Consider the following 21,568-nt stretch of genomic DNA (forward strand, 5'->3'; position numbering starts at 1 on the left):
TGGATTGTTTCCAAGATTAGGGCCCACATATACTAATTCACTCAGGATTTCATTTTATCTTGTCAATAGAGAAACACTTCAATAATACTTTTTCTTTGTTTTTCTCATCTGATTATCTGAGATCTTACTCTGTCCTGATGACTTATATTTATTTAGACTATGGTTAGATATAAAATAGGATGATTTAGTCACAAATACATGAGGAATAACTGCAACATATTCATAAATCTTATTGGCATCAATGAGCTTTAGGAAACTACTTTTATACAGTTAAATAATTTTTGTAAAACTTTGGAAAATAGTGGCATACAGAATAAGCATTTCCTCAGAGAGATATTAAACGATAATTAAAAATATGCAGATTGAAGAATAGCTGAGAAATATCTCAGATGTCAATTTTATCATACATGACAAAATATTTATAGAAATGTCTATATATAAAGGAAGTGTATATAGACTTGTATATATGCTCATTATATACATACATTCATATACCCGTTTATACTTGAATCTAAATTCAATTTTTTTTTTAACAGAATGCCTACTATTTTCTGCAGAAACAATGCTATGGAATACAAGATGTACTGACATTTTGTTTTCTTCTGAAAAACAATCCTTGCTAAGTTTAACATGTTTGAGAATCCCTGTGTTGTAAGCATTCTCAGTAAAAGTTGATTGAGATTGTAAATGTTTAATTTGTTGAAAATTAAAGAAGCATCTTAAAATATTTTTTCTTAGTGTTGTAATGATAGATAGTGTATAATAAAGCTGTGAATAATTATGTTCCTTAGATCCTTGAGGCTGTTGATGGTACTCATATACAATGCTCTTTTGATATTTTTATTAAAGGTAGTTAGTAGAGCTGAGTTTTAATGAGCGATTTTAGTTTATTCTATTTGGATTTCTTCAGTGACAAAATCACCAGCTCTTACAAAATAGCAGAATGCCAAATAGCTAACAATCTTAGAACATGAATACCAACTAAAACTATACTAGTTGGAGGACTTGGCCATGATCCATCCAATAGTCCAATAAGCAAGTTCTGATATATACACTGTAAAATAGATGTCTTATTGCTACTAACATAACAGGAGGCCAGCTTTTTCTACCAAGTAGTAGTATTAAGTTTATCTTTTTTTTTTTATTGGAGTATAGTTGATTTACAATGTTGTGTTAGTTTCTGCTGTACAGCAAAGTGAGTCAGTTATACATATACATATATCCACTCTCTTTTAGATTCTTACCCCATATAGGTCATTACAGAGTATTGAGTAGAGTTCCCTATGCTATACAATAGATTCTTATTAGTTATCTAGTTGTTTCACCCTGCAGCATCTGAAAGGCAACCAGCCTTGTCCAGAAAGAATGCAGTCTTACTAGTAGAGAATCATGAACACAGTGGGTGAACTTTTTACATCAAATCAGTGTCTAGTGGGCACAATTAACCTCATATGGATGTTGAGATTCTCTCCCTTCAGGTTCCCCTGGGTTTTCCCTTCAGATTCCCCTGGATTTTCCCTTCTGACCTGGCCTCTTGGATAACCGCCTACTCTACCAGCTGGTTGCTGGCTGATTAGAGAAGGCTGGCTCTCTGTGTGGGTAGGATTAGTTCTTACATTCTTCAGAGTATCTAACAAGCCTTTGTCTTACTAATGATGACCACTGATTATAGCTTAAATTATGCCTTTTTCTAACAGAGTCCCTGAATTTCACTTCTTGTCAACCCACGTGAAGAACATGAGAAAGAAGGAGCAGAAGAGAACAAAAAGTATCTTCTTTAAAAAATGAATTGCCTTGATGAGATGCGGACTTGAGACAGAGAATGTTGCCAGAGCTGCTCCAGGTCTTTGCTCAAAACCTGCCAACCCCCACTTTTAGCAAGAGTTAACATAAATCTTTAAAGGGTCCAGAAATAAAAAAGGAAGCTACAAACAAACAAAAACCAGATGGAACCAGCTAGGACCAAGATGGTGAGAGATCTGACCTCCAACAGACCCTGAATCTCATTATATGCTGATTTTACTACATTAGCATATTAAATGACATGCCTACTGGTGGCCAAGACTGGATATTAAGGACCAAAAAAGGATAAAAAGGGGTGGCACTCCATTCCCTTGGAAAAAACTCTGCCTCTTCCCCAGTAGACTAATGCATATGCCTCCCCATCATTAACCTCACTCCTCCTCCCTTTGTCTTTACTCTTTAAAATTAAAGCCCTCTGGACACGTGGGCAAGAAGTGGATCTGTGAACTTAGTTCCTGCTTCTCCATTCTTTGGCCACTGAATAAAGCTTGTGCTGTGTTGATCTCAGCTTTGGCTTCGTTATTTGGCTGCTCGAACATGAATGGAAAAAGAACCCTCCCCCCGCCAAGGCAGAGAGCCATTGCCCAGCTAGGGGCTGAGCAGGGTCCGTAGGACTTAATTCGGTAACAAAAGGGCTCTAAAGCTCTAAATGTATAGGCAGTGTTAGCTAGTGCTATGCACAGTAATTCAACTAGCCTGGATTTTAGATTGTCAAATAAGAAAGGGAGTTGACTGCTAATTCAAGCAGCAGCTCCCAGGGCCTGTCGGAAATCTAGAGAGACTTAGGCCACTTACATTTTGGGGGGTTCCCCTGATATTAAAGAGAAGAAGAAGAAAGAGGAGGAGTAGAAGGGGAATGAGGGAGGAAGGGGGGAGGGGAGAGGAGGAGGAGGGGAATGAGAAAAAGAAGAAAACAAAACATGGTTACAAAAATAGTGTGATGTTTTAAAATATTTTATATTTAATATTAATATTTTACACACAAATAAAACAAAACATATAGGCTGTTAGGAATGTACGATTTGTATTAACTGGGCACTACAGATGGAGTAGTCCAGTGCTGAGCCCGAGTTTAAAACTGTGTCACTAAAAACATTTTTTCTTCTTTTCCAACTCTTTTCGCATCTTTGTGACCAGGCGTATAACCTTATTTGGCAATAACATCATATGTTTTCCTCATGTTCCTGGCAGCTCCCAGTAAACATCCTTTCCTTCATCTAAACACCAAGGAACCAAACTGTCTAGGTTTCCTACCTAAAGTCTGAGCTCCTGTCTCCTAAGGCAATGGGTTTTTAAGGTGGCGGCAGAGAGCCATTTGAGAATCTGATGAAAGCTCTGGTCCTTAAATACCCCCCAAAACTTACACATACAACACAATTATGTGTGCATCGAGGGCTGGGGCTAGGCACCCCCTGAAGTCCATCCAAATATAGGCTATGGGTTCCACGTTAAGAACTTATACTCTGAAGAGTTCTCTCCCCAGGATTTTGTTACTTCTCCATGAAGACAGGACTCAGGGATTGAAGGGTGCCGGAGGCACGGAAACAACGCGTGATTTTGGAGGTGGTGGAGGGACGGGTGGGAGGAATGCCGGCACCAGTTATCATGAACGAAAGAGGCGCTGCTTGGGATAAATGCCCAAGTCCAGGTGCGTCAGTACCCACAGCCACTTCCTAGGCCACGCCTCCGCGTTGCCTGGCAACAGAGCTGCGCCAGGCTCACGTGCGTCAGAGGCCATTGTTCTCCCGTCTCCCTCCCCGTGGGCAGTGGGAATAGCTAGGACCTCGGCGGGCTCCCTTGTGGCTTCGAGGGGACGTCGGAGCCAGGAGTCCCCGCCAGGAGTTAGACGACACCGGCGTGTGAGGGGCGAGGCGGAACACCATGCAGGTGGGAGTCGCGGCTTCCGGGGAACCTGGACACCCCAGCGGGGTCCCTGGCTGGGCCTGAGGCTGAGCGCGATGGGGAGGGCGGCCTACCGGGGTTAGGTTCTAACATTTGTTTTCAGTGAGAGCTGAATTTTGCTTGCGTCTCTGTCACAATTGGAGAGAAATTCAAATTACCTCTAGGAGAACGCCGTTTTTTCAACACTAAAGAAAGACTTCCGCTTGTCGCTGGAGGAAGCCTTTGGATTGCGTTTCACACCTATATCCTGGAAATCTTACTGCTGCACTATTTCTGACTTAAGAAATAGACCATCAGCTTTAGCCCAAGTGTAATTAAATTTAAGTATCCTGCCCCACTACATTTTAAAAAGGTCAGAGAGGAAACCCTAATAGTCGCATCTGTCTTGAGAAAGACCAGCTGTCCCTGGAGTTTCTCCTACCTGATCACAAAAACTCTGTTAAACTTCCATTAATTCGTAAGAAGGTTGCTCCTCTATCTAAAGCTGCATTATTAAGCAGAAGGCTGTGCTTTTATTTCCTTTTTTTAATCAGAGTAAAATTCTCATTTCCAACTTCAGAAAAAAGCTTCTTCCCACCTGCTATCCCAGATTAAAACCACTGTGATTTTTCTAGTTTTACATATTTAATTTTGGAAATCGTTTATGCTGTATAATTTGTTAGGATATTTTGAACACAAATTACATATAATTTTAAAGGGTATTCCTTTTGTGTTAATAATAGATTCCTAGCAAGTGCATTTTATTCACTATGTAAAAACATTGCAAATTTGTCCTGATTTTTGTCTGCTCTTCAAGAAATAGGCTGAAATGTAATTGAGAGTAGAGACGACAGCATATTAATCTTTGTTCATTTATTTATTCATTGATTTATTCAATAGCCAGTTATTCAGTGCTTATGTGTAGTTGTGGACTTGTTCTAAAAGAGCTTACTGTGGGGGAATAAGAGAGAGTCAGATATAACTGTGTCATGATAAATGCCATAATACCTTTATCAAATAGATTGCGATGCCTATTTCTATTTCTCTTATTACAATTTCATAGATAATTTCTAAAGGTGAAGGGAAGATCAGAGTATAGAGCATTTACTATTAAATCCCATTGCAACTAACTCCCAGATCAGTTAAGGAAGAGCAGTCACGGAGAGGTATGAATAAAACCATAAGTATGTGATATCATGAATATCAAGAAAGAGTGTTTTAACGAAAAGAATGACAGACTCTCCCCAGTTCTGCCTGAGATATCAAATACAATGAAAATCCATTGAAAATAACAACATGGAGCTCATAGGTGACCTTAGAACAGTTTTGAAAGGAGTATTGGAGGTAGAAGCCAAATTTGGAGTAGGTCAAAGAATGAATGGGAGATGGAAGTGGTTACAGCATATATAGACAATTATTTTAAGAAGTTTGAGTAGGAAGGAGAAAAGAGAGATAGGGTGGTAGGGGGTGCAAAGTGCAGGGAGGGTTTTTTAAAAAGGTGACTGCTGGATTTTCTGATAATAGAGGGCTCAGTTATTTGGACCAACTCTCCTGCTGAATAATGCTGGCTAGAATGTAAAACCTATCTCCTTAAAAGCATCAGAGATAACGTGATAGTAAATGATGAGACCAAAATCAAAGGGAAAGTGGAAAAGCAGGTGAATGGATTTCCAGAGCTTTAAAGCCAGTTTTACCACAAGGCCATCTTAGCAATCTGCAGTTCGTTCCTGGGTGTAATCACAGGGTGACGAGGAATCAAAGGGTATGGTCCATGGAAGCATGGGAAACTAATAGGAGTATGAACCAGAGATAAACCCATGTCTAGGGGAATTCAGGGAAGGTCGTCTTGATGCCTAGTGGAGCAGGAGAGAAAAAGAAAAGCAATAAAACCTATCCCCAAGAAGTTGTGGCTCAAGAGATCTCTCACATAGATTGCAACCTAAGGCATATTGTCTGGGTGATCCAACAAACTTCAAACTGTGAATTTGATATAAATTAGTTATATGGGGCTTCCCTGGTGACGCAGTGGTTGAGAATTTGCCTGCTAATTCAGGGGACACGGGTTCGAGCCCTGGTCTGGGAAGATCCCACATGCGGCGGAGCAACTAGGCCCATGAGCCACAACTACTGAGCCTGCGCGTCTGGAGCCTGTGCTCTGCAACAAGAGAGGCCACGATAGTGAGAGGCCCATGCACCGCGATGAAGAGTGGCCCCTGCTTGCCACAACTAGAGAAAGCCCTAGCACAGAAACGAAGACCCAACATAGCAATTAATCAATCAATAAAAAATAAATCTTTAAAAAAAAAATTAGTTATATACTAATTAGTGCTTGTAAATACCTGGAAGAAATAGCAAATCCTCGTGCAGGAAGACATCTTTATGTTAGAATTCATGGAGATAAGTTTTCAAGGACATCAAGCAGAAATCAGTCAAAAGTGACCAAGCACACAAGGGAACAGGGCACTATGAGCATGAACCAACAAAAACAGACTTGCAGAGACTTCAGTTATCTGAATGATCAGAAACAGGTATAAAATAACTATGCTTATTATGTTTAAAAAAACAAAAGACCAAATTGAAATTATCTTCAAAGAGTAGGAGACTATAAAAAGTGACCATAAAATTTGATGAAGACATTTCTATACACTACAATGAATAATAAGAAAGGAAATTAAGAAAACAATTCCATGTATAATTGCATCAAAAAGAATAAAATACTCAGGAATAAACATAAACAAGGAGGCAAAAGACTTGTACACTGAAAACTACAAAACATTGCTGATAGGATCAGTGTCCTTATAAGAAGAGGAAGAGACACTAGAGCATGCTCTCTCTCTTTGCACACACACAGAGGAAAGGCTATGTGAGCACACAACAAGAAGGTGGCCTCCTGCAAGCTAGGAGAAGAGTTCTCACCAGTAGCAGCCCTGCTGGCACCTTGATTTTAGACTTCCAGCCTCCAGAATTGTGAGAAAATAAATTTCTATTTAAGTCACCTGGTCTGTGATATTCTGTTATGGAATCCCAAGCAGACTAACACAGGCTCTTCTGCCATCTGCAATCTGCTGTAAAGCCCATTCAGTGAATTTTTTATTTCAGTTGTTGATCTTTTCAGTTCAAGAATTTCCATTTGCTTGAGTGTCCTCAAAACATGGCAACTGGTTTCCCCCCAGAGCAAGTGATGAGAGAGACTGAGAGGAAAAAGCAGCAGCAGTGCCTTTTGTGACTTAGTCTTAGAAATCACATAGTGTCACTTCTATCATATTTTCAGTTTATTAGAAATGAGACAGCAGGTTCAGCGTATACTCAATGGAAGTGGGTTAAGCTTCAACTCTCAAAAAAGGTGCATGAAAGAATTTGTGAACATATTTTAAAATTAACACAATAGTTTAAAAAGAAGATTAGATGTAGTTGAGGGCGTTTTACAATCATATGGCATGGGGTGGCAGAAAACTACCATTTTAATACAGATGTTGGAGGGCAAAGTCCTGGGCTGGTAGAGTGGTGGGAGAATCATGAGGAAGTCTCAGAAAGGAAAATAACACAGAGGGGATGATCCTTAAATTCTGCGTATAAAATCCACACAAATTCTTATTTGTCAGCCAAACTCCATATGTATATAGGAGACCCCAAGGTGCCTGGCAAAAAGCAGCCACTAGAAGGTCAAAGAACTGAAGTGATCTGAGGTTTTGGCTGCTGCGCATTTCAATTGAAGTAGTTTGGTGTTTGAGTCCAACCAAGTTAACTGCCTTCAAGTATGAAAATCAACATACTTTAGAGGAACATAAAAAATCATAAATTTCTATGATGTATCTTCCTGAATGTCTAGTATGCAATAAAAATTATATAAGCAAAAAGAAAAAAATGAAAAGCCATATTCAAAATGTGACTCATATTCAAAAGCAAAGCAACCAATGGAAACAAATCCTGAGACTATCCAGATGTTGATATTAGCAAAAGAAGACTTTAAAGCAGCTATTATAAATATATTCAAGGACTTAAAGGAAAATGAATTAACAGTTGGAGAATCATAACAGAGAAATAGAAACAGTAATAAAGCAAATGGAAATTCTTGAACTGAAAAGATCAACAACTGAAATAAAAAATTCACTGAATGGGCTTTACAGCAGATTGCAGATGGCAGAAGAGTCAGGGAACTTGGATTCATCAATAGAAAGTGTCCAACTTTAAGAACAGAGAGAAAAATATTAAAAGTGAATAGAGATTCAGTGAACTGAAGGGACATTGTTAAATTGGTTAACATACATCTAACTGTAATACATGGTTAACATACATGTAACATCCTGTCAAAAATCCTAGAAGGAGAGGAAAGACGGGGTGGGGGGGCAGGAAAAAATTAAAAGGATGATGGATAAAATTGTCCAGAGTTTGAGGGAAGACATAAACTTAACAATCTAAGAAGTTCAGGGAACTCCAAACAGGGTAAATACAAATAAAACCACACCAAGCACATAGACACACTTCTGAAATCAAAAGATAAAATCTTGAAAACATCCAGAGAAAAGACATAATGTAAAGATGTGTATGTTACGTATATACAGGAGAACAGCAATATGATTGACAGCTGACTTCTCATCAGAAACATTGGAGGCCAGAAGGCTTTTAAAATGCTTTAAATGCTGGAGGGAAAACTTTCAAACCAAAATTCTATATCCAGCTAAACTATCCATCAAAAAAACTGGGAAAAAATAGACATTTTCAGAAATATGAAAACTGAGAGAATTAGGTTCCAACAGACCTGAAGGGTAAGAAATGCAAGGAAGTTTCTTCAGACGGAAAGGAAATTACATCAGGTGGAAAACTGGATCTAAAAGTAAGTGTGAAGAGCACCTTAAATGGTAAATATGTGGGTAAATTCTAAAAACTAAATATATTTATTCTCTTAATTTTCTTAAAAGACATAATTGTTTATGGTAGAAATCATAACATTGTATTATAGGGGTTCAAATATATTGTAAATGTTAATATATATAACAGCAGTAAGACAAAGGATGGGATAGTGGTAAATGGAACTATACTAAGTGAGGTTCCCATATTTTATGTAAAATACTACAATATTAACTGTAATATGTTAAAGATACCATTATAATTTCTAGAACAATTATTAAGGCAATAATGCAAAGATGTATACCTAAAAGGCCAGTTGCAAAGAACATAATTCTAGAAAATATTTAATCGAAAGAAGGCAAAAAAGGAACAGAGGAACAAAAAAGCAAACAATACTAATTAAAAACAGGAAAATAGTAGCTCTACATCTAATATTAACAATTATATTAATTTGCTGTACAGCAGAAACTAACACAACACTGTAAAGCAACTATACTCCAATAAAAATTAAAAAGACAATTATAGTAAGTGTAAATGGAATAAACACTTAAATTAAAAAGTAGGGATTATCAGAATAGTTTAAAAAGCAATACATAGCTACATATTGCTAAAAGAGACACACTTTAAATACAAAGAAACAGATGGGTTAAAGTAAAAGGATTGAAAAAGACATGTTATTTAAACAGTACTTAAGAATAAGGGGTATAAACTATATTAGTAACAAACAAAATAGACATCAGGATGAGGATTACTGCTAGAAATTAAAAGGAACATTTTATAATGATAGGAGAAATTCATCAGGAAAATATCATAAATATAGCTGTGGATTTGCATAATCAAGCCTCAAACACATAAAGCAAAAACTGACGGAGAAATAGACAAATCCACAGTCATAACTAGAGATTTTAACACCCCTCCTCCTAGTAATTGATAGAACAAGTAGATACAGAAATCACAGAATAGAAGATCTGAACAAATCTGTCAACAGTCTATTGATTTGTGGAGAAAAAAGCCCATCAGTGGCAAAATACACATTCTTTTCACACTATGTAGAACATTCACTAAGATATGCCATATGCTGGGTCATAAAACAAGTAAATGCATTTCAAAAAATCAAAATCTTAACAAAGTATGTTTTCCGACCATGCAGAAGTAACTTAGAAATTATTAATAAGATACCTAGGAAAGTCCAAAATATTTGAAAATTAAGCAGTATCCTTCCAAGTAAAAATGTCAGCAAAAAATCGTAAGATTAGAAATATTTTTAACTGAATAATAATAAAAATACAGCATACCGAAAGTTGTAGGATGCAGCTAAAGAATTTGTTAAAGGAAAATTTGTAGCTTTAAGTGGTTATAATTAGAAAAGAACTCCAATAAAGATGTTAAAAAATTTTTTTTAATTAAAAAAAAAAAAGACTCTAAAAAAAAAGTTCTATGTGTGCTTGAAAAGAAAAAAAAAAAAAAAAAAGAAAGGTTTATAGTTTGATCTAAGCTTCCACCCTAAAGTAGAAAAAAATATGAGCAAAACACAATAGAGAGGCTTCTCTTTTTAAATATTTGTATTATCTGTCAGGAGTTCTCCTTTTTCATTTTTAATACTGGTGATGTCTTCTCACTTTTTTTCCTTATCAGTCTTGGCAAGTGTTTATTTTATTAGTCTTCTCTAAGACCCAATTTTTGGCCTTGTTAACCCACTCTATTATATATTTGATTCTTATTTCATTAATTTCTATTTTCATCTTTATTATTTCCTTCCTTCTACCTTTGGTTTATTTTGATGTTCTTTTCCCAGCTTTTTAGGTTGCATGCTTGTATATTAATTTGTAAGCCTTTTCCATTTTCTAATATGTTACATTCAGGGTGTAAAATTCCTTTCATGAACTGCTCTTGTTGCAGCCCACATATTTTTGATACGTGGCTTTATTATCATTCAATTCCTAATGCTTTTAAATTTCCATTGTGATTTCTTCTTTGACCCTTTGGTCATTTAGCATTTTTTTTTAATTCCAAATATATGATGATCTCCTAGTTATCATTTTCTTATTGATTTCTGTCTTTGGTCACTGTGCTCGAATCTGTGCACCTTTATTTAATTTCTCAGCCTCTTGGCCTCTTTCAGAATTGGTAGTTGATTGAAGGGGAGTGGACCCAAACATAGAGCTTCTTTCTCTGGGTCTCCTTCTCATCCAGGATTTTCTTACCGTAATTCTCTTCACTGCTTTGTTGATTCTCCAGTGCCTTCAAATTAATTTTCATCTATTTTGTCCAGTTTTACTAGCTGTTCTCAGTAAGAGGCTTGATCAGGTTATCTAGTCTGCCATTATCAAGTGCAGAACTCCTGCTGATGGTGACTTAATTGTTTTAAGACATATAGAAAGAATGGAGATCAGAAGATTTTGTGGATAGAGAGACCAGTAAAAGACCAGTGTGAATAAAAAACCGAAACTTTGCCCAAAGAATAGGATGAAGAGGAGAAATAAGATGATACTTGTATTAGTTATCCATTGTTGCATAACAAATCACCACAAACTTGGTGACTTAAAATAACACATTTATTATCTCAGAGTTTTTATGGGTCAAGGATCCAGGCATTGCTTAGCTGGGCCATCTGCTTCAGAGTCTCCAACAAGGTTGCAATTAAAGTGTCAGCTAGAGCTGGGGTTGAATCTGAAGGTACAACAGAGTACATCTGAAGGATCCCCTTCTAAGTTTATTTGCATGGTAGTTGGCAGAATTCAGTTCTTTTGGAGCTATTTGACTGAGGATCTCAGTGTCTAGCTGATTGCTGAATACATTTTCCTTGTCACAGAGTTCTCTCCATGGGGGACCTCACAGTATGACAGCTTGCTTTATCAAAGCCAGCAAGTGTGAGAGAATGTTGGCAAGATGGAAGTTACGATCTTATGGAATGAAATCAAAGAAATTATATTCCTTTACCTTTGCCATATTCTATTGATTAGAAGCATGCCATGGTTCCCACCCATAATCAAGGAGAGGGGATTATGCAGGATGTGAATACCCGGAGGTGGAGCTCATTCAAGGCTATCTTTTACTTTGTTTGCAGCAGTATTTACTCATGTATATAATTAAGTTCTCCTTTTCTCTGAAAACCTCAGAGAAAAGGTACAGCAGACTAGAAAGACAATATAGTTGATATGTGACAGACAGTTACAGGAAGAGCAGCAAATAAAACATCAAAGCCTAAGTAACATGGAAAACAAGGTTACATTTCAAAGACAGAAATTATGGTTAGACAAAAATTGAACTATGAAAAGATTCCTAACCTCTTCTAAGATTTAACTTGGGAGTAAGAATTCCATGAAGCTATATAGCTGAAAAGAAGCAAGTCCACCTTGAGGTCTTCAATGCTTATGTAGAAAAAGAAAACAGTATTTTGCATGATGTAAATTGGTTTTGCCTATTATAGTCTTCAGAGAATTTTCCATGACTTACAAGTTTCTTCATTAACATTTGATATATGTTTTTTAGATTTATTTTTTATTAAACATCTCAGTGTAACTTTGAGGGTGGAGGATGTATTCTTTTTATCAAAGTATGTAGTTGCATTACGGAACTGGGATATGGGAAAAAAGTAGGCCATTTTGTTGTATTCTTTGAAACTAATTTTCTAGTTTACCTGTAGAGTTCATGAACAATTACATGGTTGGAAATCGATTTTACATATATTAAAATGCACAACTGTGCTAATAGATTTTTTATTTTTTTTATATAGGATCCAAATGAAGATACAGAATGGAATGAAATTTTAAGAGATTTTGGCATTCTTCCTCCAAAAGAAGAGCCAAAAGATGAAATTGAAGAAATGGTTTTACGTTTACAGAAAGAAGCAATGGGTATAGTTGTGCATTTGGTGGGCTGGGTGAAGGGAATAATACGGTTATGACAGTGATCATGTATTTCATGAATTTAGAGGGAGAGAGGACATTAGAAATAATTTAATATAAATCCCACTCATACTTTTGAAATTAGGATGCTGACACCTAAAATTTCTAATTCATGTGTTGAAAGTTACATGCTAGTTAATATCAGAGCTGAAATGCCCTGGTATCTAAGCTAGTGAGCTTTTTTTTCTCTATCATATTTCTCTACCTTGTGATTACTTTCTGTTTTGATCATTCTATATAAAATGTATTATTTGTCAAAATTTCCAGGTACTTGAGGAAATCTAAATTTATGAGGTCTAATTGATTTTCACATCTGCTTTTAAATGCAGCCTGGTAGTTCTGTGAACTCTGAGGGAGTAACAGCACTTTAAACAAACCTGAAGCAGTCAGCCACAATATAGCTTATATGCTGGAGAAACTGCAACATTAAAGATATTCTTGATCTCCATTTATCTAATATATTGTTTTTTCTAGACATGTGACTCTAAAGTAAAATTGGCTTTTAAATAACTCAGTTATCTACAACTTATTTTGTTTTAGTTAAACCATACGAAAAGATGACTCTTGCACAGTTGAAGGAAGCTGAAGATGAATTTGATGATGAAGATATGAGAGCTATTGAAATATATAGGTACAGTGATTCATTTGGATAATTTATGAGTTTATGAATGAAGTATTGTAAGAATGAAACTAAGAAAAAGTCCTTTTCTGTCTACAGACTATATTTTAAAAAGAACAAAACTAATTTTTAATTAACATTTTAAAACTCACCTTATATAAGATGGTTTTTTTTCTTGACCTTTTTTGCCTTTGCTTAAATAAAAAGCTATTCAATAATATACAGTAGAACTTCGTCAAGCTACATGTGAATAAATGGAAAATGTCAATAGAAGGCCAACAAAAAGAGGGCCATGGTTTTCCTTCTAGCCTGATGTTTGTCAAGGGTTTCTGTCATTTAATGAATAATTAATTACCAGTCATAAACAAATTCTTTCAGAAATTAGAACAGGTGCATAGGTTTCCCAACTTATTCTGATACAAAAACTTGACAAAGAAATTGCAAAAACAGAATGCTACAGAAAAATATCTCCTATAAATGTAGGTATGAAAAATTTTGACAAAATATTAGCAAATTAAGTCCAGCAATTTAAAAGAAGAAGAATACATTCTGATCAAGTGGGATTGGTCCCAGGAATACAAGGTTGTTTTCACACGAAACAAATCAGTGAACTGTGTTAGAAGCAGCAATACTTTGGTAGCAATGAACACACCTAGAATTCAGCTCTTGATTCACAATACTATTCTCCAATAAAAGGAACCAGTGATTCTTTTTTTTTTTTTTTAAGATATTTATTGCAGTATAATTGCTTTACAATGGTGTGTTACTTTCTGCTTTATAACAAAGTGAATCAGCTATACATAAACATATATCCCCATATCTCCTCCCTCTTGCGTCTCCCTCCCACCCTCCCTATCCCACCCCTCTAGGTGGTCACAAAGCACCGAGCTGATCTCCATGTGCTATGCGGCTGCTTCCCACTAGCTATCTATTTTACATTTGGCAGTATATATAAGTCCATGCCACTCTCTCACTTCATCCCAGCTTACCTTTCCCCCTCCCTGTGTCCTCAAGTTCATTCTCTACGTCTGCATCTTTATTCCTGTCCTGCCACTGGGTTCTTCAGAACCTTTTTTTTTTTTTTTTTAGATTTCATATATATGTGTTAGCATACGATATTTGTTTTTCTCTTTCTGACTTACTTCACTCTGTATGACAGACTCTAGGTCCATCCACCTCACTACATATAACTCAATTTCGTTTCTTTGTATGGCTGAATAATACTCCATTGTATATATGTGCCACATCTTCTTTATCCATTCATCTGTTGATGGACACTTAGGTTGCTTCCATGTCCTGGCTATTGTAAATGGTGCTGCAGTGAACATTTTGGTACATGACTCTTTTTGAATTATGGTTTTCTCAGGGTGTATGCCCAGTAGTGGGATTGCTGGGTCGTATGGTAGTTCTATTTTTAATTTTCTAAGGAACCTCAATACTGTTCTCCATAGTGGCTGTATCAATTTACATTCCCACCAGCAGTGCAAGAGTGTTCCCTTTTCTCCACACCCTCTCCAGCATTTATTGTTTGTAGATTTTTTGATGATGGCCATTCTGACTGGTGTGAGGTGATACCTCATTGTAGTTTTTATTCGCATTTCTCTAATGATTAGTGATGTTGAGCATCCTTTCATGTGTTTGTTGGCAATCTGTATATCTGCTTTGGAGAAATGTCTGTTTTGGTCTTCTGCCCATTTTTGGATTGGGTTGTTTGTTTTTTTGATATTGAGCTGCATGAGCTGCTTGTAAACTTTGGAGATTAATCCTTTGTCAGTTGCTTCATTTGCAAATATTTTCTCCCATTCTGAGGGTTGCCTTTTTGTCTTGTTTATGGTTTCCTTTGCTGTGCAAAAGCTTTTAAGTTTCCTTAGGTCCCATTTGTTTATTTTTGTTTTTATTTCCATTCCTCTAGGAGGTGGGTCGAAAAGGATCTTGCTGTGATTTATGTCATAGAGTGTTCTGCCTATGTTTTCCTCTAAGAGTTTGGTAGTGTCTGGCCTTACATTTAGGTCTTTAATCCATTTTGAGTTTATTTTTGTATACGGTGTTAGGGAATGTTCTAATTTCATTCTTTTACATGTAGCTGTACAGTTTTCCCAGCACCACTTATTGAAGGGACTGTCTTTTCTCCATTGTATATTCATGCCTCCTTTATCAAAGATAAGGTGACCATATGTGCGTGGGTTTATCTCTGGGCTTTCTATCCTGTTCCATTGATTTATATTTGTTTTTGTGCCAGTACCATACTGTCTTGATTACTGTAGCTTTGTAGTCTGAAGTCAGGGAGCCTGATTCCTCCAGCTCCGTTTTTCTTTCTCAATATTGCTTTAGCTATTCGGAGTCTTTTGTGTTTCCATACAAACTGTAAAATTTTTTGTTCTAGTTCTGTGAAAAATGCCATTGGTAGTTTGATAGGGATTGCACTGAATCTGTAGATTGCTTTGGGTAGTATAGTCATTTTCACAATGTTGATTCTTCCAATCCAAGAACATGGTATATCTCTCCATCTGTTGGTATCATCTTTAATTTCTTTCATCAGTGTGTTATAGTTTTATGCATAGAGGTCTTTTGTCTCCTTAGCCTAGGTATTTTATTCTTTTTGTTGTAATGGTAAATGGGAGTGTTTCCTTAATTTCTCTTTCAGATTTTTCATCATTAGTGTATAGGAATACAAGAGATTTCTGTGCAATAGTTTGTATGCTACTATTTTACCAAATTCATTGATTAGCTGTAGTAGTTTTCTGGTAGCATCTTTAGGATCCTCTATGTATAGTATCATGTCATCTGCAAACAGTGACAGCTTTACTTCTTCTTTTCTGATTTGGATTCCTTTTATTTCTTTTTCTTCTCTGATTGCTGTGGCTAAACCTTCCAAAACTATGTTGAATAATAGTGGTGAGAGTGGACAACCGTATCCTGTTCCTGATCTTAGTGGAAAAGGTTTCAGTTTTCACCATTGAGAATGATGTTGGCTGTGGGTTTTGTCATATATGGCCTTTATTATGTTGAGGTAAATTTTTCCTCTATGCCTACTTTCTAGAGGGTTTTTATCATAAATGGGTATTGAATTTTGTCAAAAGCTTTCTCTGCATCTCTTGAGATGATCATATGGTTTTTCTCCTTCAGTTTGTTAATATGGTTTGTCACATTGATTGATTTGCCTATATTGAAGAATCCTTGCGTTCCTGGGTAAACCCCACTTGATCATGGTGTATGATCCTTTTAATGTGCTGTTGGATTCTGTTTGCTAGTATGTTGTTGAGGATTTTTGCATCTATGTTCATCAGTGATATTGGCCTGTAGTTTTCTTTCTTTGTGACATCTTTGTCTGGTTTTGGTATCAGGGTGATGGTGGCCTCGTAGAATGAGTTTGGGAGTGTTCCTCCCTCTGCTATATTTTGGAAGAGTTTGAGAAGGTTAGGTGTTAGCTCTTCTCTAAATGTTTGATAGAATTCACCTGTGAAGCCATCTGGTCCTGGGCTTTTTTTTGTTGGAAGATTTTTAATCACAGTCTCAATTTCAGTTGTTATGATTGGTCTGTTTATATTTTCTATTTCTTCCTGGTTCAGTCTTGGAAGGTTGTGCTTTTCTAAGAATTTGTGCATTTCTTCCAGGTTGTCCATTTTATTGGCATATTGTTGCTTGTAGTAATCTCTCATGCTTCTTTGTATTTCTGCAGTGTCAGTTGTTACTTCTCCTTTTTCATTTCTAATTCTATTGATTTGAGTCTTCTCCCTTTTTTTCTTGATGAGTCTTGCTAATGGTTTATCAATTTTGTTTATCTTCTCAAAGAACCAGCTTTTAGTTTTATTGATCTTTGCTATCGTTTCCTTCATTTCTTTTTCATTTATTACTGCTCTGATCTTTATGATTTCTTTCCTTCTGCTAACTTTGGGGTTTGTTTGTTCTTCTTTCTCTAATTGCTCTAGGTATAACGTTAGGTTGTTTATTTGAGGTGATTCTTGTTTCCTGAGGTAGGATTGTATTGCTATAAACTTCCCTCTTAGAACTGCTTTTGTTGCATCCCATAGGTTTTGGGTCGTCGTGTTTTCATTGTCATTTGTTTCTAGGTATTTTTTGATTTCCTCTTTGATTTCTTCAGTGATCTCTTGGTTATTAAGTAGTGTATTGTTTAGCTTCCGTGGGTTTGTATTTTTTACAGATTTTTTCCTGTAATTGATATCTAGTCTCATAGAGTTGTGGTTGGAAAAGATACTTGATATGATTTCAATTTTCTTAAATTTACCAAGGCTTGATTTTTGACCCAAGATATGATCTGTCCTGGAGAGTGTTCCATGAGCACTTGAGAAGGAAGTGTATTCTGTTGTTTTTGGATGGAATGTCCTATAAATATCAATTAAGTCCATCTTGTTTAATGTATCATTTAAAGCTTGTGTTTCCTTATTTATTTTCATTTTGGATGATCTGTCCATTGGTGAAAATGGGGTGTTAAAGTCCCCTACTATGATTGTGTTACTGTCGATTTCCCCTTTTTATGGCTGTTAGCGTTTGCCTTATGTGTTGAGGTGCTCCTATGTTGGGTGCATAAATATTTACAATTGTTTTATCTTCTTGGATTGATCCCTTGATCATTATGTAGTGTCCTTCTTTGTCTCTTGTAATAGTCTTTATTTTAAAGTCTATTTTGTCTGATGTGAGAATTGCTACTTCAGCTTTCTTTTGATTTCCATTTGCATGGAATATCTTTTTCCATCCCCTCACTTTCAGTCTGTATGTGTCCCTAGGCCTGAAGTGGGTCTCTTGTAGACAGCATATATACAGGTCTTGTTTTTGTTTCCATTCAGTGAGCCTGTGTCTTTTGGTTGGAGCATTTAATCCATTCACGTTTAAGGTAATTATCGATATGTATGTTCCTATTACCATTTTCTTAATTGTTTTGGGTTTGTTATTGTAGGTCTTTTCCTTCCCTTGTGTTTCCTACCTATAGAAGTTCCTTTAGCATTTGTTGTAAAGCTGGTTTGGTGATGCTGAATTCTCTTAGCTTTTGATTGTCTGTAAGATTTTAATTTCTCCATCGAATCTTTCTGAGAACCTTTCTGGGTAGAGTAATCTTGGTTTTAGGTCTTTCCCTTTCATCACTTTAAATATGCTCTGACACTCCCTTCTGGCTTACAGAGTTTCTGCTAAAAGATCAGCTGTTAACCTTATGGGGATTCCCTTGTATGTTATTTGTTGTTTTTCCCTTGCTGCTTTTAATATTTTTTCTTTGTATTTAATTTTTGATAGTTTGATTAATATGTGTCTTGGCATGTTTCTCCTTGGATTTATCCTGTATGGGACTCTCTGCGCTTCCTGGACTTGATTATTTCCTTTCCCATATTAGGGAAGTTTTCAACTCTAATCTCTTCAAATACTTTCTCAGTCCCTTTCTTTTTCTCTTCTTCTTCTGGGACCCTATAATTTGAATGTTGGTGCATTTAATGTTGTCCCAGAGGTCTCTGAGACTGTCCTCAATTCTTTTCATTCTTTTTTCTTTATTCTGCTCTGTGGTAATTATTTCCACTATTTTATCTTCCAGGTCAATTATCCGTTCTTCTGCCTCAGTTATTCTGCTATTGATTCCTTCTAGAGAATTTTCAATTTCATTTATTGTGTTATTCATCATTGTTTGTTTGCTCTTTAGTTCTTCTAGGTCCTTTTTAAACATTTCATGTAATTTCTCCATTCTGTTTCCAAGATTTTGGATCATCTTTACCGTCACTACTCTGAATTCTTTTTCAGGTAGACTGCCTATTTCCTCTTCATTTGTTAGGTCTGGTGGGTTTTTAACCTTGCTCCTTCATCTGCTGTGTGTTTCTCTGTCTTTTCATTTTGCTTAACTTACTGTGTTTGGGGTCTCCTTTTCGCAGGCTGCAGGTTCATAGTTCCCATTGTTTTTGGTGTCTGCCCCCAGTGGCTAAGGTTGGTTCAGTGGGTTGTAGGCTTCCTAGTGGAGGGGACTGGTGCCTGTGTTCTGGTGGATGAGGCTGGATCTTGTCTTTCTGGTGGGCAGGGCCGTGTCTGGTGGTGTGTTTTGGGGTGTCTGTGACCTTATTATGATTTTAAGCAGCCTCTCTGCTAATGGATGGGGTTGTGTTCCTGTCTTGCTAGTTGTTTGGCATAGGGTGTCCAGCACTGTAGCTTGATGGTCGTTGAGTGGAGCTGGGTCTTAGCGTTGAGACAGAGATCTCTGGGAGAGCTTTTGCCCTTTGATATTACGTGGAGCCAGGAGGTGTGTGGTGGACCAATGTCCTGAACTCGGCTGTCCCACCTCAGAGGCACAGGCCTGACACCCTGCCGGAGCACCAAGACCCTGTCAGCCACGTGGCCTGGTACAGTAGGTGTTCTATAGGAGTTTTTCCACATGTAGATGTATTTCTGATATATTTGCGAGGAGGAAGGTGATCTCCACGTCTTACTCCTCCGCCATCTTGAAGGTCTCCTCTAGAACCAGTGATTCTTAAAGAACTGCTTTATTCAACAGTGTGAGTTGAGAAAGAACAGTATGAGTCTGGGGCATTTTGTAGTATCAGAAAGTTAAGGAAGTGCTAAAAACTTTTTTCAAGGCACAGGAGCCAAACTAAAAGATCTCAGAATGGCCAGAGTTGGAACAACTTGAACAACAAAATTAATTACTATAATATTGAATTATAAAATAAGTAATAAAATAATTATCCTTGAGTCCATAGTGACATAGATAAGTAAATGAATACATGAACAAATTCAGAGGAAGTTAACAATTCTTCCTCACTGAAGAATTCCAATTAATAAGTGTAGACAGAATGAGGAAAATAGAAAGATCACCATTAAAACACCATAGTAATAATCCCCCATGGGCAAGATCTGCTGATAGATGCTAAAATGAGTGAGTGGAAGTTTAAATAGAAACAGGATATTTGCATAATCTCAAAGTATTGCCCGCAAATGTTTAGTAATTATAAAGGAGGAAATAGTAAGTTTACAGTGTAAAATATTGGCAGACCCCATCTTAGGGATGTGACCAAAGTTAACATCACCAGTAATACACATTGACATCAAGTAACTCCTGATATAATGTGCTGAGGAGGACTCATCAGCTCTGGAGTATCCTTCTCAATAATGCATAGCATCAGTCTAATCATAAGAATACATTAGAGAAACCCAAATTTGAGGGATTTTCCAAAAATGACTGGCCAAGTGGACAGCAGGAAAGGTGAAGTAGAAAGCTCCAAGAATCCATCTGTCCACCTAGGCAGCAATTGTACTGGCAGAAACAGTCTGAAATGATGGCTTTGGAACTCTGGAGTCTATTTGAACACTTGTAGCTTACAGCATAAAGCTTGGCTGGTAAATTTCAGTTAGTATTGGTTGATTTCAGTCCTCCGTGTAGTAACAGCTATCCATCCCTCACCCCCCAGCCCCATGGCAGGCAGCTGTTTCAACAGCATCCTGTGTTTCTTGCTGGAGCCAGGGTAGGCAATAAGGACTTTGTCCTCAAATATCAGGATTCTGTGTTCTGATTGCAGATTGCTGCTCTAAATGCAGAGGTACAGACCCAGAGACTGGCAGTCATTGTGTCAACCCTCACTGGCTCAAGTGGCTTCCAGGAGATTTTAAGGAGCCACTTCTGGTTTCTTTTTTTTAACATTCAAAACAACCATATATATGGGGGAGTTTAGAAAGACTTGGGAAAGATGAAGGCTCAGAAAAGACCTGAGAAGACCTTATGCTTTCACCTGAGGCTGATGCTGGCACAGACATACCCACTGTAAAAGAACAAAAACAAAAACATGGGTTAGAAGAATAATCTGATTTCTAGAGTTACCAATTGAATGAAATATTCAGTTTTCAACAACAGCAAAAAAATCAGGAGGTGTAAAAAGAAACAGGAAAGTATGGCCCAGACAAAGGAACAAAATAAATCAATACAAAATATACCTGAGAAAGCCAAAGTGTCAGACTTACTAGACAAAGACTTTAAGACAAGTTAGTTAAAGATGCTCAAAGAGCTAAAGGAAGACATGGACAAAGACAGAAAAACATCATATGAGCTAAATGAGAATAACAATAAAGAGATTGGAATTATAAAAAGGAACCAAAAAGACATTCTGAAACTAAAAAGTACAATAATTGAATTGAAATATACACTAAAGGGCTTCAAAAGCAGATATGAACCAGCAGAAGATAGAGAAAATTTGAAGATAGGACAACTGAAAGTATTGAGTCTGAGAATAAAGAAGAGTGAACAGAGCCTAACTGGCCTTGTGGTACACTACTAGATGAACTAGCATATATAGTATGGGAGTCCCAGCAAAGGAAAAGAGAAAGAAAGGGGCACAAATCATATTTGTAGAAATAATGGCTGAAAACTCCCCAAATTTGACAAAAGGCATAAATCTACAAATCCAAGGTGCTCAATGGACTCCAAGTAGGATAAACTCAGAGACCCACACAAAGACACATCCCTTAAAAAGACTGTCAGCCAATTTCTCCTCAGTAATCTTAGAGGCTGCAAGAGAAAAAAAAAACA

At 36.7% G+C, this 21,568-nt stretch overlaps 2 protein-coding genes across 2 annotated transcripts in view; both read left to right on the plus strand.

Moving 5' to 3' along the window:
- NMU (neuromedin U) overlaps positions 1-2,310 on the plus strand; it is a 40,260-nt gene extending 37,950 nt beyond the window's left edge. The window contains exon 10 of the mRNA XM_036853889.1: positions 1,698-2,310. The gene's annotated coding sequence lies outside the window, so the exon portion shown is untranslated. The remainder of the gene's footprint in view (positions 1-1,697) is intronic.
- A 3,839-nt stretch (positions 2,311-6,149) lies between these two features.
- Positions 6,150-21,568, plus strand: part of PDCL2 (phosducin like 2) — a 40,353-nt gene continuing 24,934 nt past the window's right edge. Inside the window, exons 1-3 of the mRNA XM_036852245.1 lie at positions 6,150-6,212; positions 12,269-12,389; positions 12,981-13,071. Of these exons, the coding sequence (XP_036708140.1) occupies positions 6,150-6,212; positions 12,269-12,389; positions 12,981-13,071 (275 nt within the window). The remainder of the gene's footprint in view (positions 6,213-12,268; positions 12,390-12,980; positions 13,072-21,568) is intronic.

Source organism: Balaenoptera musculus, chromosome 5 (genome assembly GCF_009873245.2).
Source record: "Balaenoptera musculus isolate JJ_BM4_2016_0621 chromosome 5, mBalMus1.pri.v3, whole genome shotgun sequence".
Classification (NCBI taxonomy): Eukaryota; Metazoa; Chordata; class Mammalia; order Artiodactyla; family Balaenopteridae; genus Balaenoptera; species Balaenoptera musculus.